Source organism: Danio aesculapii, chromosome 11 (genome assembly GCF_903798145.1).
Source record: "Danio aesculapii chromosome 11, fDanAes4.1, whole genome shotgun sequence".
Lineage (NCBI taxonomy): Eukaryota > Metazoa > Chordata > Actinopteri > Cypriniformes > Danionidae > Danio > Danio aesculapii.
This window is the reverse complement of record NC_079445.1, coordinates 6,614,087-6,631,368: the sequence shown is the minus strand read 5'-3', so window position 1 is coordinate 6,631,368 and position 17,282 is coordinate 6,614,087. Positions and strand designations below refer to the sequence as shown.

Genomic DNA, 17,282 nt, shown 5'->3' with positions numbered 1-17,282 from the left:
AAAGTAAGAAATGTTTTTTGCATAAACCATATAAAGTCCATATAAATACAGTGATTAAATACAATTCTGTAGCTCCTGGTCAACTATAAATCAGACTGGACATTGCATATCTTTGCGATGTGACTATAGCGGATGCACACATTGCGATATCGATGCTGAAACGATATATTGTGCAGCCCTACATATTATGCAAAAACACATTTATAAGGGATTTAAACACAGTTGTTTGGCAACAGTGGGTGAGTATAGTCAGCCTCTAATAGTAAAAATTCATTTATAATCACACTTGATAAAAAACATCTGCAGGAACGCTTTGATTGACATTCTGAGGGTGTCAGGGACATCAGACAGTTATTTTACATCTTGTAAAAAGAGGCATAATAGTTCAATTCAATTCACCTTTATTTGTATAGCGCTTTTACAATGTAGATTGTGTCAAAGCAGCTTCACATAAAAGGTCATAGTAAATAGGAACAGTGTAGTTCAGTTTGTAGTGTTTAAGTTCAGTTCAGTTTAGCTCAGTTCAGTGTGGTTTAATAATCACTACTGAGAGTCCAAACACTGAAGAGCAAATCCAACGATGCGCAGCTCTACAGATCCCGAACCATGCAAGCCAGTGGCGACAGCGGAGAGGGAAAAAAACTTCACTAAAGGCGAAAGTGAAGAAAAAAAACCTTGAGAGACACCAGGCTCAGTTGGGCACGACCATTTTAATTTCTCCGCTGGCCAAACGTCTTGTGCAGAGCTGCAGTCTCAGTGGCAGAGGCTGGAAGCTGGCCTCAGCGAAGACTCGTCTGTCCCTGGAGCGTCACAGGAATCTCATGTTCTCCACTCCTCCATGACCACCACAGTAGCTGCTCAGGATACGGCCTGGTCCAGGATATGGAAACCTTGGGATCATCTCGACGTTGGTCTTGGATCGAATCAGTGACTCTGCATAGTCTGAGGGCCTCGAGAAGAGTATCCCCAATTAGCGTAGCTGCTGTTCATAGTGTATATAAACAAGGTGCAGAAAACTGTGTGGAAGCCCGCTAAGTCGTGCACTGAGTGTATGCTTTATATATAGGTCCCCTTTATATGTTAAATATATATTGTGCTATATATATATAGTGCAAAAAATCTAACCGATGTTTCGGATTGGAGTCTTTACTTTAGCACGGCACAATATATTGCAATATGTGCCCATTCACGTCCACTGGATTATAGTTGATCAGGAGTCACAGAATAAGATTTGTGGAGTCATTACAGAGTTTAACCATAATAGACGGAAAGATTATCATTTGCATGTGTTTTAAGGGCTGGCAACTAGAATGTTTAAAGGACACACAAGTAATTCTATCATTTAAAACTTTAATAAATATTAATTTTATTAAATTGTTTATACAATGAAGACTATGCGGTATTATTTTACATTTGATTATTCAGCATCTGTGCACTGTTTATTTCACTTTTGTCTTTGTTTATGTCCATAAATATTTGGGAGACCCTTAACAAGTGGGAGGCACATATGCACATTGTTGTAACTAATACACCATTCAACTGATTTGGATGTTGGATGTCAAATTGATTATGTTGGTGTATAGAGCCAAAAATCTTCGAATTGTGTCGATGTCCAAATATTTATAAACAGTTGATGTCAGAATTATTAGCAGAATTATTTTTTTATTATTATTTTTTTAAATATATTTCCCAAATGATGTTTAACAGAGCAAGGAAATTTTCACAGTATGTCTAATAGTATTGTTTCCTCTGGAGAAAATCTTAGTTGTTTTTATTTTGGCTAGAATAAAAGCAGTTTTTATTTTTTTTAAACCATTTTAAGGTCAAAATTATTAGCCCCTTTAAGCTATATATTTTTTGATAACCTACAGAACAAACCATCGTTATAAAATAACTTGCCTAATTACTCTAACCTGCCTACACTCTCAGAAATAAAGGTACGCGAGCTGTCACTGGGGTGGTACCTTTTCAAAAGGTACAAATTTGTTCCTAAAAGGTCCATATTAATACCTCAAGGGTACATATTAATACCTAAAAAGTACAAAAGTGTTACTCTTAAAATTTGTAGGTACTAATATATACGTTTGAGGTACCAATATGGACCCTTCAAGTACAAATGTGTACCTTTTGAAAAGTCACCACCCCAGTGACAGCTCGCATACCTTTATTTCTGAGAGTGTAGTTAACCTAATTAACCTAGTTAAGCCTTTAAATGTCACTTTAAGTTGTATAGAAGCGTCTTGAAAAATATCTAGTCAAATATTATTTACTGTCATCATGGCAAAGATAAAAGAAATCAGTTATTAGAAATGAGTTATTAAAACTATTATGTTCAGAAGTGTGCTGAAAAAAATCTCTCCGTTAAACAGAAATTGGGGAAAAAAAACTGTAAGGCTAATAATTCAGGGGGGCTAATAATTCTGACTTCAACTTCTAGGATTTTTCCAATATCATGTAACCCTATTTTACATACTTCAGGCCATTTAGTTATCCCTTAAGTTCTATAGGCCCCATCAGTTGTAAAAACCATAGAATGCATGTTAATGTGTTTTGTCTTTCAAACGAGGGCATCGAAGTAAACATTTATAAGAAGAAATATTTTTAAACACCAAATCAGATCATATTAGAATGAGTTCTTGTATTTTGCAGCTGAATATGTTTCTAAAGATGTATTTGATTTCAAAAGAACGCTGGTTTGTTGAAATAGAAACTCAGTTTTCGATTTATGTTCTGCATTCTTGCTAAATAAAGTAATCAGTTCTTTTTTCAAAACTAAATGGTAGTCTAAATACCATAGTATATGAATATGGTCATCATTAGATACCATCTCTGACGTATCAATTGAAAAATTGACCTATCGTCATAACCTCTATCAGGAATGTAGTGACGTAAAAACAACTAAACCAGCAGGCATGATTCAGCATTTACTGGAGCAGGAAGATTCACATGTCTGTCTGCAGACGTCTATCTGCACCAATCAAAGTCATTATTTTAAAAGATGAATGTTTTGTCTATCTCTTTGATGTAGATAGATAACGTCTGGAAATATGTTATGTCTACTTCATAGGATATGGGTTTGTGGATTTTGACAGCCCTGTGTCCGCACAAAAGGCCGTCGCAGCACTGAAGACCAACGGAGTTCAGGCTCAGATGGCCAAGGTGAGTCATCCATTTATAACACCACTTCCTTTTCCATAGTAAATAGTTCATGACCCGTCTGTAAGAGCCATTCAGGAAGCGTTGATCTGTAACATTAAAATTTAAACCTTTTCATGTGCCATTCCTCCACCGTTTCCTGTTCTCCATCGACACACACATACATTTCCTGTGTATCTTTGTGCCTTGGAGAAGTGTGTGTGTGACAATCCTGCATTGACCTTCTCCCAGGTTCTGCTGGGCGTTTCTGCCTGCATCTTCAATTTTTAATCTGCCCTCTTTTTCCTCTTCCTCCCCACTGTCAGCATATTACTCTTCCACTTCCCCGTCACGCGTACATGAGTGTGTGTGTGTACTGTGTAAACATGTTTGACGCATACATGTTGAGGAATGTTGACGTCTTATCCTGGACCGCCCTCGTTTCTGCTGAGGCATCTAGAATTGCAAGCTGAGATTCTGCCCTCAGCCAATCAAACGTCAGATTGAAATGCAGCTCGTAGCGTATCATGTGTCCTTGTTAGCTGAGAGGCAAGATCAGAATTGTATTGTGCTCTCACAAAGTACTTATGCACCACATCACAGCTTAGACTCTGATTATAAACCGCTTGAAGGTCTCACCCTTGAGATGCTGGACACATGATTCACATAAATGGAAGAGGAAATAAATGAATGAGTAAATGGTGCTGCTTGGTTGAGAAAGAAAATTGTGATCTGCTTCATGCGCCTCTTAAGCTCAAGCGTAGTGATAAATGCTGGCTTCACAGCTTAAGCTTATTCGGGTGAGCTGCTGCTTTATGAATTACACTGTAGGACGTGATGAGGATGAATACATTATCGCAGTATCTCTTTGCGTAATCAAAACTGCACTTTTGGTCATCCTTTAGTTGCGGTTGTTAAGCTTGCAGGCTAATCATTTATTGGAATGCTAGCAAGCGAACAACATGCTAAGTCGGAAGATTTTATTTTACCATTTCATTTTTACCATCTATATTCTATCGGAAGTTGAACATTCGTCATGATTATACTATAAATAAAAGCACCCCCCCCCCCCCAAAAAAAAAACCCAGTTTTTGTTAGGGATGTCCCAATCAGGTTTTTTTGCCCTTGACTCTGAGTCTGAGTCATTTGATTTTGAGTATCTACCGATACCGAAACCCAATCCGCTCAATAAAATACATTAAAAAGAATAAAGAAGAGCGAAGAAACAGATCCAGGATGAAGTCAATCTATTGTACGGGAAGGCTTAGTAGAGACATGGGAGCTACGGACAAATTCCATGCACAGAAAAAAATAATTCAAAGACGATTACTAAAAATATTTAGGTTAAGTGGTTGTAAACAATTTATTTGGACTGAATTTAAATAAATTAAGTTGAACATTACTAAATTTAATTTGTTTATTTGAATTCAAAACATAAATAGTTTGCAACGATTTTGCAGACGTAATTTTTTTCAGTGTATGGCTGTGGGGAACGAAACATGGGGTAAATCCAAACGGCAACCTCCCGCTCTCCCTCGGGAAGCCAATACAAAAGTAACTGAAACTGCAATTCATCAAAATTCCGCTAGTCCTGGCTCCATAATAGAGCAAATTTCTATTGAGCCCACTGTTAGAATGGCCAACTTTACAGCAGAAAAAACGGTGTTTACAGCCTGGTACAAAGAACGATTTTGGTGCATATAGCTAATATTACCCTTCATGACAACTGTGAGGGGGGTAAATTTTTTTATAACTCATCCGTCTCCTTTATATTAGGTTATATTAAGTCTGCATAATTAAGGGCGTGGCCACTTGATTGATAGCTAGGTCTACGTCACTACACCTCAGCTGATTAGCCGCTGAACTCGGCATATTCATCGTATTTTTTTTTTTTTATGTGGCTTTACACAGTCATAAGATGATATGGCAGGCTGTGTGCGCTTTATTGTGCTCACAAACCATTCACATGGTCTCCTTTTCCCAGGTGAGTGAAATTATATACTTATATACGATCTCTATAAATGTATTTGTTTTATTTAAGCTCATTTATCATTAATATTTTCCTTTAGACCTGTAATGCACTCCATAATCTGACAGATTGATTAGCTGTTGGCTCTAGAACACTCATCTGAAGCGTTATCATACAGTGTTATTCTGGAGTTCATCAATAGTCTTGCATTTACTAACACAGACTATAGTTGAAGTGTTTGGAATTAATTCGCGTTTTCCTCCCGTAGAAAAACATCATAAGAACAATGCTTAGTGGCTCAATATGTTACAACAGTGTTTTTAAATGTCTAAACACTTTATTGCTATAGTGTACAACCAAGCACATGTAGTCAGAACACAAACGAGTTGCAGGTAATGAAGTATTAAGCGTTTCTCCCATAGAAAAGCCTGTCTAAGCAAAATGCCAGCAGGTGTCAGTGCGATGACGTGTGAACAAAATGGCGACGGTTGGCCACGCCTACTTGTGCCTTCTTTTGGATTCTTCAGAAATCTATGGGTGACGTCACGGATACTACATCCGTATCTTTTACAGTCTATGGGTACATCTTACAACAGGACAAGGAGTCTATCAGAAATCTTCTTATAAAGGGCTGGCAGAGCTTTCTTGGTGAAATAGTGGCGAGATGACATTTCAAATCGAGGTTCTACGTTTGTTTTTGAAGTGTCTTATCAAATTTGTGTTAAATGTAGCCTTTTCCTTTCAACCTCAGTTTTCACTGGCAATGTTGTCGTCATCAGCTTTATAATATCTTCAGACTGCAGACATACTCACGCTATCTGCTAAAGCTGCTTCCGTGCTCTACTTCGCCGGCATTTAACCAATCCACTTATTAAGTCGTGACATATAGGTGACGAATACTGTTTCTAGGTCCAAGCCGCTACTCATTTGAATTGAGAAAATATTTGTTTATGGCCACTTTTTAGTCCTATCACACATTAAAGTGAATTTTATATAAAATCATAGTGTACACAACAGTCTCTGGACTTGCTGCATCACAAATACCAAAAATGTAACAATTAAAAAAATGAATCACTTTCTGGCCATTGGATATTAGGAAAGGATATACATATATATAAATATATATATATATATATATATATATTGTGATTGTGATTTTCGAAAGTATTACATCGCTTTGTGAACGTTTATAATTACCATTTGATGAGTCTCCCCATACAGTTTGATAGAGCGATTGGACCATAGACTGTGAAATATATGGACGGAGTATCCGTGACGTCACCCATAGGTTTCTGAACACTGCAAAAGAAGCTACAAGTAGGCGCGGCCAACCGTCGCCATTTTGTTCGCGCGTCATCGCACCCACGGCGGGATACCAAACAAGGGCAAAGAGGCGGAGAGTGAGCGGAGCTACAGACGCCTGCTGGCACTTTGCTTAGACCTGGCAGACAGACTTTACCTGGGAGAAACACTTAATACTCTATTACCTGCGACTCGTTTGTGTTCTAACCACATGTGCTTAGCTGTACACAATATCAATTAAGTGTTTAGACTTTTAAAAACACTGTAGTAATACATTGAGCCACTAAGCATTGTTCTTATGACGTTTTTCTACAGGAGGAAAACGCGAATTACTTCCAAACACTTCAACTATAGTCTGTGTTAGTAAATGCAAGACTATTGATGAACTCCAGCATAACACTGTATGATAACGCTTCAGATGACTGTTCTAGAGCCTACAGCTAATCAATCTGTCACATTCTGGAGTGCTTTACGGGTCTAAAGAACATTATAAATGATAAATGATCTTAAATAAAACAAATACATTTATAGAGATGGTATACAAGTATATAACTTTACTCACATGGGAAACAAGGCCACATTAATGGTTTGTGAGCACAATTAAGTGCACACAGCATCCAATATCATCTGATAATTGTAAGAAATAAGTCCAAAAGGCAGCTGACTGTGTAAAGCCACATAAAACAACACAAAAATACGATGAATATGCCGAGATCAGTGGCTTATCTGCCGGATTCAGCTGAGGTGAAGTGCGGGCGACCAGCGAGACCTAGCTGTCACTCAAGTGGCCACGCCCTTAATTATGCAAACTTAATATAACCTAATATAAAGGAAATGGATGAGTTATAAAAAAATTCACCCCCCTCACAGTTGTCATGAAGGGTAATAATAGCTATATGAACCAAAATCGGTCTTTGTACCAGGCTGTAAACACCTTTTTTTCTGCTGTAAAGTTGGCCATTCTAACAGTGGGCTCAATTGCAACTTGCTCTATTATGGAGCCAGGACTAGCGGAATTTTGATAAATTGCAGTTTCAGTTACTTCCGTATTGGCTTCCCGAGGGAGAGCGGGAGGTTGCCACTTGGATTGGACCCGGAAGCTGCTTCGCGTGACGTCACACTTAACAAGCAGATAGAGTCTCTCCAACATGCTGATGTCATGCCGCACGCGTTGCTGTTTCTGTGTGAAGTCAAGAACGAGGTCTAACTCTGTGCCACCGCATAACTAGATATGTGTTATTAAATAATGAGAATATATAATATATATAATCGAGTCCTGTTTAGGAGGTAATGTACGATTCCGATCAAGTCTGAAACCATGCGATCTGCGTGATCTGGACAACCTTAGTTAAACCATTGTAAACAGACATCCCCTATAGACTAGCGATGTATTAGCCATAATAATTGGTGATCAATGCACCAATGGGTACCCACTTTTTAATTTAAATACATTAATTGGCATTATAAGTTAGCAGGCTAATTTGTTAACCGAATGCTAGCAAGAGAACAATACACTTAGTTTGGTTACTCATTTAGAGTACGCTAATTAGGCTTAGCTAGCAGTATGAAACATAAATAATATAACATGATTTGTGAGATTAACATATTTTCGTGACTTCGACAAAAATAATCAACAAATGCATTTTCTGTCTTTAAGACACCAATGTTATTAAATAACGGAGATAACAACATTATGACTAGTTAGCTGCTTAGCAGGCTAATTATTTTGCAAGGTACTACATTTAAGTGCACGTAAAATCAAAATACGTTTATTAGTTGTTAGTATGTCAGAATGTTTGTCTTAAAGTTATGTTGTCTTAAAGTTACTTAAAGTTATGTATAATCTAGTGTGCTTCAATATCTCTCAATTTTCCTGATTCGCATTTAGAACATATAAACATTTTGTTTGCATAGTTTGTCACTTCCGGCAAAATAGATAAACAATTTTTTTGACATCACCTCATACTACAGTTGCTTATCAAATCTTCTTCTAACCAATCAAATGCTGTCTAGTATCTGACATGTCCCGCCCCCTTCAAGATGCTTCTCAGGCTGCATCGGAAAATCACATACTTCTATACTATATAGTACGCTAAAAACAGTATGCGAGCCGAGTAGTATGTCCAAATTAGGTCACGTGATCATGACAAAATGGCGGATGTAGTACGTCTGAGTTCCATTCATACTGCATAGAACGCACTTTTCTAATGGTCGAGTGGTAAGTTTAAATTCGAATGCAATACCTACTGAGTAGTAGTTGATTTTGGATGCAGCCTCGTTTGTTTTTCATTTGATGAGTTTAAGCTCAACCACTCACACTGGCAGAGCTGTGATTAAAACTAAATGCTATTGGCTGCTTTTTTTTAAAGGGAAGGAGCTACTCTATGTCCCGACCTTGTCTTTATGTTACAATTAATTAAATTATGTCACACATTAAACAAAAATGCGCATTTAAAAGCCTGTTTGTTAACAGTAAAGACTTCCATGATATGCAAGCAGCAGTATTTTAAGCTTTCAAGCTAATCAGACTAATCAACCATTGACATGAAGTACATTTATGATGGTCTTTAAACTCATTGGAGCTAACGTATCAGCCGGATAAACAAATGAAGGACATTTAATAACGTGTGTAATTCTTTGTTGTGTTTTATGTTTTCTGAATATAGCAACAGGAGCAGGACCCGACTAACTTGTACCTCTCCAACCTGCCTGTGTCTATGGATGAGCAGGAGCTTGAAAACCTCCTCAAACCCTTCGGACAGGTCGTGTCCACCCGAATCCTGCGCGACACTAATGGAATGAGCCGGGGAGTGGGCTTTGCCAGGTTAGTGAGATTAAGTGCTGATTTTGTGTGTGTGAATGTAGTCTAATGCCCTACTGAAAAAACAGCTTAAACCAGCCTAGGCTGATTGGCTGGTTTTAGCTGGTTGACCAGGCTGGTTTTAGAGGGGTTTTGGCCACTTTCAGGCTGGTTTTCAGCCATTTCCAGCCTGGTCTTAGCTGGTCAGGCTGGGAGATGACCAGCTAAAACCAACTTGACCAGCCTAGCCACGCTGGGAGCCCAGCTAAATCCAGCTATGTCCAGCTAAAACCAGGCTGGTCAAGCTGGTTTTAGCTGGTTTTAGCTGGTCATTTTCCAGCCCGACCAGCTAAGACCAGGCTGGAAATGGCTGGAAACCAGCCTGGAAATGGCTGGAAACCAGCCTGGAAGTGGCCAAAACCCTTCTAAAACCAGCCTGGTCAACCAGCTAAAACCAGCCAACCAACCTAGGCTGGTTTAAGCTGTTTTTTTCAGTAGGGTATGCAATACTCATGTGTGTGGATGTTTTGTAAAAACTTTGTCTCTTTATTTCACAATATTTTAAGGATGGAGTCGACAGAGAAGTGTGATGCCGTAATCTCTCACTTCAACGGGAAATTCATTAAGTCCTCTTCTGGGATGCTAGGTGCGAATTCATCACCTGATTCTTGTATTTATTCCTATATATATTTATATTTCTAAATATATAGACTTTATAATCTTTTTCTTCAGAATTTTAAGCCTTTGTATCAGTATTTGTCTTTGATAAATACATTTTAAAAAATCAATAATATTGGGTAAAATAATAAATTTTAAATTATAGAGAATTATATATATCAAAGTTGATATTTAGCTGCATCATGTTGGTGTTTCATAACATCTAATTTTTATGAGGTGGGTCGTTAGCCCAATGCTCAACTCCCAACCTGGAGGGGACATACACACATACACTACGAACAATTTAGCATATCCAATTCACCTACAGTGCATGTCTTTGGACTGTGGGGCAAACCAGAGCACCCGGAGGAAAATCACGTAAACACGGGGAGAACATGCAAACTCAATGCAGAAATGCCAACTGACCCAGCCGGGACTCGAACCAATGACCTTTTTGCTGTGAGGCGACAGTGCCTCACAGAAACTACACTTGAAAATATTTTACAAATATTCAAGCTGATGGAACTATACTTGAAAAAACATTTCAAAAATACACAGATATTGAGTAAAATCGTTCAAATTAAATTATACTGAACCTTTTTAATAGTTTGACTTTGATATTGAATAAAATTCAAGTGACTTACACAGACATCCCAAGTCTTTTGGAAGTTCCGGGAGTCTGCATAGAGACCCACAAACGAATGCTAATCTTCCGGAAGTTGCACATCTCCCACCCGGTCCTCAAATACGTCGTGCATCCCTCCCCGCTCTTCAGATACTTCGTGCACAACCCCCATCCCTCCACCTCTTCATATAAGTTGCGCATTGCCGACCCTCCAACAACTACACCCCCCTCTCACCCAACACCTCTCCTGCAACCTCCAGTAAATCACCTCTGTCTCCCCTGGAGATGACTTTTCCAAACTTGGGATGTCTGTTTTCAATTGATTTCCATTGATGTTAGCATGTTGCTAAGCTAATTGAATTATACTTGGAGAGACATTTAAAATAAAATACACAAATATTGGGTAAAATAGTTCATTTGTAATCATACACAACCTTTCTAATAGATTGTCTTTGATACTGTATCAAATTTAAGTGACTTACAATTGATTCCCCTTTGATGTTAGCATGTTGCTAAGCTAATGGAAATATACTTGAACATACATTTAAAAAATACACAAATATTGGGTAAAATAGTTCATTTGTAATCATACACAACCTTTTTAATATATTGTCTTTGATACTGTATCTGACTTACAAGTAAGTGACTTACAAATGATTCCTATTTGACTTTAACTTGTTGCTAAGCTAAGGGAACTATACTTTAATACATTAAAATGCAAAAATACCAAAATTTTGTGTAAAATAGTTCACTTTTAATTGGAAAGAACAATTTTAATACATTCTCTTTAGTACTGAATGGAATTTAAGTGACTTGTAATGGATTCCATTTTTACATTAGCATGTTGCTAAGCTAAATGAGCTATACATCAAAATAAAGGAGCTATACTATACATCAACAGTTAAAAATATGTATATCTTATTTTAATAATGCATATATAATCTGTATGTGTACTAGTCTAATGTCTTCAGTATTCTAAGAGTTTGTATGGTTTACAGGTGCGTCAGAGCCATTGTTGTGTAAGTTTGCTGACGGCGGGCAGAAGAAGAGACAGAGTCAGGCTAAATATGTTCCCAATGGACGAACCTGGACACGAGACGCCGAGGTGAGACTAGTAAGTCCTGTTTACAGTTGTGTATATATGTGTGTGTGTCTGTGTGTGTGTGCGTATTGACGTCAGCCGCGTGGGTGTGTGTTTGTGCCTTTAAGCTTTAATGAGCCATCGAGACGTACGTCATACTTTGTTTGGTTTCCAGCCATTGTACTGTAGTTGTGTATAATTATTAACATATTTTAACCATCAGTTTTAAAGTGAAACACCCATGTGATGTAGGTGGAACCTGCAGTGATTAAAACCCATTTTACTCTCTTTAGAGCGGCATGACTTTGACCTATGACCCCAATACTGCCCTTCAGAATGGGTAAGGACAGCTTGAATGTGTTTTAAATGTGTCTTTATTTTATTAGGTATACACCATAGGTCTCAAACTCGAGGGCTGCAGCTCTACAGTTTTGCTCCAACCTTAATCAAACACAGCTGATCCAACTAATCAAGGTGTTCAAGACTACTAGAGACAATTAAGCAGGTGTGAGTTGGAGATGGTTGAAGCTAAACTATGCAGAGTTCCGGCCCTCCAGGATTTGAGTTTGAGACCATTGGTATGCACTATAGATTATACGGAGCCCTGTACTCACATTAGGAAGACAAAATAGATATGATGGAAATTAATTAAGGGCTTGTTTACACTATGATGAACTATAATGTTGTTTCCCTTGTGTCTTTAATAAGTTTTAAAAACAGTGTCGTATAAATGTACCCTAACAATTCATTATTATCACATATTTGTTTGTGCCATTTTAGTGCTTTTTTAGTGTTTCATTTTGCACAATTTTGTTCCCATTTTAGGTAAATCATGGGCACATCATATTTTTCTTCCTCATTTATGTTAAATCTTGCTGACGATATAACTATTAAAACTATAAACTATAAAAAGTACAAAATGGTTATGATTTAACTTAAATAAACAACAAATGAAAAAGTAAAGCAATATAAAATTAATTCAAGATCACTATCCCTTCTTTGTTTTTGTTTTTTGACATGTGGAGCTCTGTACCATTCACCCATCATCTGAATAAAACTTACAACTGATTGCAATTTGACATTAGCATGTTGCTAAGCTAAAGTAACTATGAATAAACAAAATACACAAGTACTGGCCACAATAGTTTATTATAAATTATACAAAACATTTTTATATAATAACTTCAATACTGAATAAAATGTAAGCGTTTTACGCACTGCTGATTTCAGATTTGATGTTAGCATGCTAGCATGTTCTATAAAATATAGAGTAGAATACTTCATTTTGTTTAGTTTGAACATTTGGATAAATTCTCTTCAGTATTGAATGAAATTGATGTGTCTTACACATAACTGATTCCAGTTTGATCTTGACTTAGCATTTTGCTAAGCTAATACTCTAAAATATATAACAAATACATAAATATCAGAAAAAGAGAATATTTTATCAATACAGAACTCTTTAAATAGATTCTCTCCAGTGGTTCAATGAAACTAAAATGTTCTTATATCAATTTTCCTATCCACTCCACCATTTTGAGTGAAATTAGCCTAGTCAGTTAGCCAGCTTAGCCTAAATACTTCACAGGATTGCCTTCACCATGGTGCTCAGATGTTTTTGACGTGATGTGTAGTTGCCATTAAATAATTCAGATGTTATATAAATTTAAATGCTGTATACTATACACTATCACAAACTTTGTACAGTATTTTGATAATAACGCCTTTTTTCCAGGTACTATGCTGCTCCTTATGCTATGGGGAACCGGTTAATGACTCAGCCAGGAGTGTCTCCCTACATCTCTCCCATCTCCACATACCCGGTACTGCTTTTTATCATCTAATAAAGGGTTGATTGACGTGACGTTGCATTTTCACAGCTGTTATGAGCAAACAATATTCATATATTATTGCCTATATTATTTCAATTACACATAACAGGCCAATTCTTTTCATAAGTAGAAATTAATGCTAAAAATGTTAAGAGGCTACTTGCAAGAGTGTTTTTGTTCATATTTACAGAACAGTTCAGCAAAAAGTTTTAAAAAACAGTTTGAAGAACTGATTAAGTTAGTGACCCCTTACATTTTCTCAAACATCAGACTTCACGCTACATAAATATGACATATTTTTTCCTTAAAAATGCAGTTCACGTATTTGTCCACTAGCTTAAACAATCCTCTAGCATAAATATCAGAACATGGTGCCAGCTACACCAAGATTGTGGGTTTGATTCTCAGGGAAAGCAAGAACTGATCAAGGCCATGTCCACACTAATACATTATAATTTAAAAACGCATATTTTTCTCTCCGTTTCGGGCTTCCTTCCACACTGAGATGCTATTTTTAGGAAACAAAAATGTATCAAAAACGAAAGCGCTGTCTAAAGTGGATAAATTTGAAAACACCATTTTTAAGGGTTTCCACTTAGATTTGCTTGACGCTTAAAGCAGGTTTGGCATGCTGTCCCGGGAGAGAACCCTGAGCTCGGATATGTTTGAGCCCAGGGCTCCCGCATACCAGGAGATCCGAGATCAGGTAGGTCTCCAGAGCTCCCCTTTTAAAAAAGGGAGGAAAAGGAGGAGATGGGGTGGAAGGGGGGATTCTTCCAAACGAAAATAGAACAGTAGGGAGAAAATTATCCGTTTATAGTAAACTAGGATCACTCTGATTGGATTATTACTGATTACAGATGCGTGGCCAGACGTGCTGAATCATATCACGTGCTCCTCTCGAAATTAGTTTATGAAACTTCACTTCGTTTCACAGTGTGGACTGTGGAAATGGAGGCTTTCGAAAATGATGATGCAATTTAGTCATGTGACCAACACAGCTGGTGGACGACATTGTAAAGCAGATGTTTTGGATGCTGTCCATTTCGACAGGTCATATTTCGGTTTTGGGGGTCTCCAACAACAGGCTGATATGCTTGCAAGGTCAAAAAACACTTCCATTGTCTTATAATATGCATTTATTTTTACCTAATTATTCCAACGACTCCTATATGAAGACTCCCATACGGCAGAGGATCGCAAGCACAAAATGCATTTAAATCAGTAAAGGAAGAAGCACGCGTCGCATTTTCAATGTGGTTTTGGATGCAATAGGTTAATAGCCTCATACAGATTTAACCTGAGAGATACATTACACGCACTGATCTATAATAGATAAGTGATTACAAGACGCGTGGAGCGATTACAAGACACTATTAAATACATGTTTTGCAAAATACAGAGAATAAGGCAACCATTTTAATCACACTTACATATTATGATCCGGAGAAAGAAGAAACTGGTCCATATGAACTGTAACAGTTACTGACAAAGTCCCTGTCAAAGTCTGCATAATAGTCTCTGCTCCTCCTTCCTTTAATAGCAAATGCCAGCAAATCCTGCGTTAAAGCGTAGGTTATTGTATTAATCATCAGAAAAATGACCTTTATTCCCCAAAGCCAAATCTCCATCTGTCAGTGATCGTCATTTTTGTGCTATGATCAGTCCCCTGCGCTCTGCTAGTGTCTGAAGGGAAAGGCGCATTCTTGTTTTGGCAGATCTGGTACTATTTGGTAACTACATATTTGGTAATGTACCGTGTCGACGTCGATGCGTTTAGGCAAAAGATTCCAACACGATTTATTTATTCGACTCCCGACTATTTCGTTAAAGAATCAATAGTTTTAAACATGGTGCACTTTCAGATTTAAACTTCAGCTGGATTTTTTATTCACTTATGCTGTGTTCACACTAGATGTGGAAGAAACGTCAAGTGCGAGTGATTTACATGTTAAGTCAATGCAAATGTGTAAATAGACATCCGGCGGCGCAAAAGACGCGAATGGTGCGGTGGGAATGGCGCAGCGCAAATTGAGCGTTTAACGCGCGAAACTCTCTAGTTCAAAAATCTGAACTTCAGCGGACATTCGCGCCGCGTTAACCAATCAGGAGCTTGCTCTTGTGGGGGTGTGATTGTGACGTAGCATCTGTTGTTCATGTCCCGGGGAAATCCTCCAGCCGACACCGACAACAGTTCAAAAAACTGGGCTCGGTTCAGTCAGACACACCGCTGAATGCCTCCAGGTTAAGTTTCTGGATGAGTTTATGAGCTCACAGAACTGGACGGACCTCTGAAAGTATCCAGTGGACTCAGACACGGCCCTAAACGTATCGATGCTGTTTTTCAGCCTTCATAAAGCACATAAACACTGTGAAATCCATGTTAGCCATTTAGCAATGAAGCTAGCGTCACCGGGCAGACAGAAGCCCTGCCCATCACGCAAATCCGCGTCTGTTCTGATTTGACACGGGAATGAAGCAGGGTTTGACACGCCAATGAAGTGAGTAAACTCAAATGTTCATGCGGCTATTTACGCACAAATAGTTACATTTTCGTGCGTTCCGCATCTGGTGTGAACACAGCATTAGAGCTGCATGGAAGCTCATTTTCAAAAAGCCATAATAGGTGGTCTTTAATAAATTTTGTCCATGTCCACCAAGTTGTACATGCTCCATATTGCCTCTCTTCAAAGGATGCAGAATGTTTACTGGCAGCTAATGTTCAGCGGCGGAAGTTGTGACATTTTGTGACAATTGTGACATCTGCACGGTACATTAACGAAAAGCTTTATTAGTCGTTTTAATGTGGATGACCTTTTTTTTGGAAAGAATTTAAAACACTAGTGTGGACATTTTTAGATAGAATTTATTAATTTGGAAATGTCATTTTCGTGTCGCAGTGAGGACTGTGAAAAATGGAGGCTTTCAAAAACGATGACACATTTTAGCCATGTAACCAATTCAGCTAACATGGTGGACGACATCGTAAAGCAGATGTTTTGGATGCTGTCCATTTCGACAGCTTTATTAAAAGTTATTGTCAGTTTGTACATGCTCCATATTGCCTCTCTTCAAAGCATGCGGAATGTTTACTTGGAGCTAATATTCAGCAGTGGAAGTTGCGACATTTACAACAGCGTTTTAAAGAGATGGAAAGTAAATAAAGGGCAGGCAGATATGACGCAGATTAAAGCGTCTTACATCTGCGGAGTACAACGAAAGCATGAACGAAAAGTGTTTTCAGTCGTTTAAGTGTGAATGACTATTTTTCCCAAAAGAATTGAAAACAATAGTGTGGATATGGAGCGTTTTTAGATAGAATTTATTAGTGTAGACATCGCCCAAATATGTACCATTTGAGTGTGAGGCACTTTAGATAAGAAATCAAATGCATAAGAATGTAAATGTGCTTCATCTTCACGCTCATGCTGAGTTGATGTGAGTGTTTCTGACCGGCACCTGCTTTCTGTGTGTTTCTCCAGGTACAGAATCCTTCATGGATGCCACATCAGCCTTATATCATGCAGCACCCAGTAAGACCAAAATACAGTTTTTATTATTAATATTCCTTCTTTTAATAATTTCTCCTTTCAAACAGGAGATGACCTCACAAGCGGTCCTGCATACACACTAGCCAGAAATATGTGTATATGTGTTTGTGTTCAACCAGTATTTCTTCATTTTTGCACTATTGTGGCCAGAATTTCTGTTATTTAGTATAGAGACATAAGCTATGTTTCCATTCAAAGATGCAAATTAAATGTATGCACAAAACAGGAATATTGCATAAAAGATGTGCGAATAAAGCAGTGTTTCCATCTAATGTGTCAAACTGAAAAAAATCGGCACTTCCTGATTAACTTGCGCCAAATATCACAAGT

At 37.9% G+C, this 17,282-nt stretch overlaps 1 protein-coding gene across 3 annotated transcripts in view; it reads left to right on the top strand.

Annotated features, from left to right (window-relative positions):
- Window positions 1–17,282, top strand: part of rbms1a (RNA binding motif, single stranded interacting protein 1a) — a 49,233-nt gene that overhangs the window by 21,845 nt on the left and 10,106 nt on the right. For 2 of the 3 annotated variants that reach the window (XM_056467983.1, XM_056467982.1), the window contains exons 4-10: window positions 3,068–3,159; window positions 9,073–9,230; window positions 9,773–9,852; window positions 11,487–11,602; window positions 11,863–11,909; window positions 13,305–13,392; window positions 16,884–16,934. In XM_056467983.1, coding sequence (XP_056323958.1) covers window positions 3,068–3,159; window positions 9,073–9,230; window positions 9,773–9,852; window positions 11,487–11,602; window positions 11,863–11,909; window positions 13,305–13,392; window positions 16,884–16,934 — 632 coding nt within the window. The remainder of the gene's footprint in view (window positions 1–3,067; window positions 3,160–9,072; window positions 9,231–9,772; window positions 9,853–11,486; window positions 11,603–11,862; window positions 11,910–13,304; window positions 13,393–16,883; window positions 16,935–17,282) is intronic. The other variant, XM_056467985.1, reaches the window with a different exon arrangement.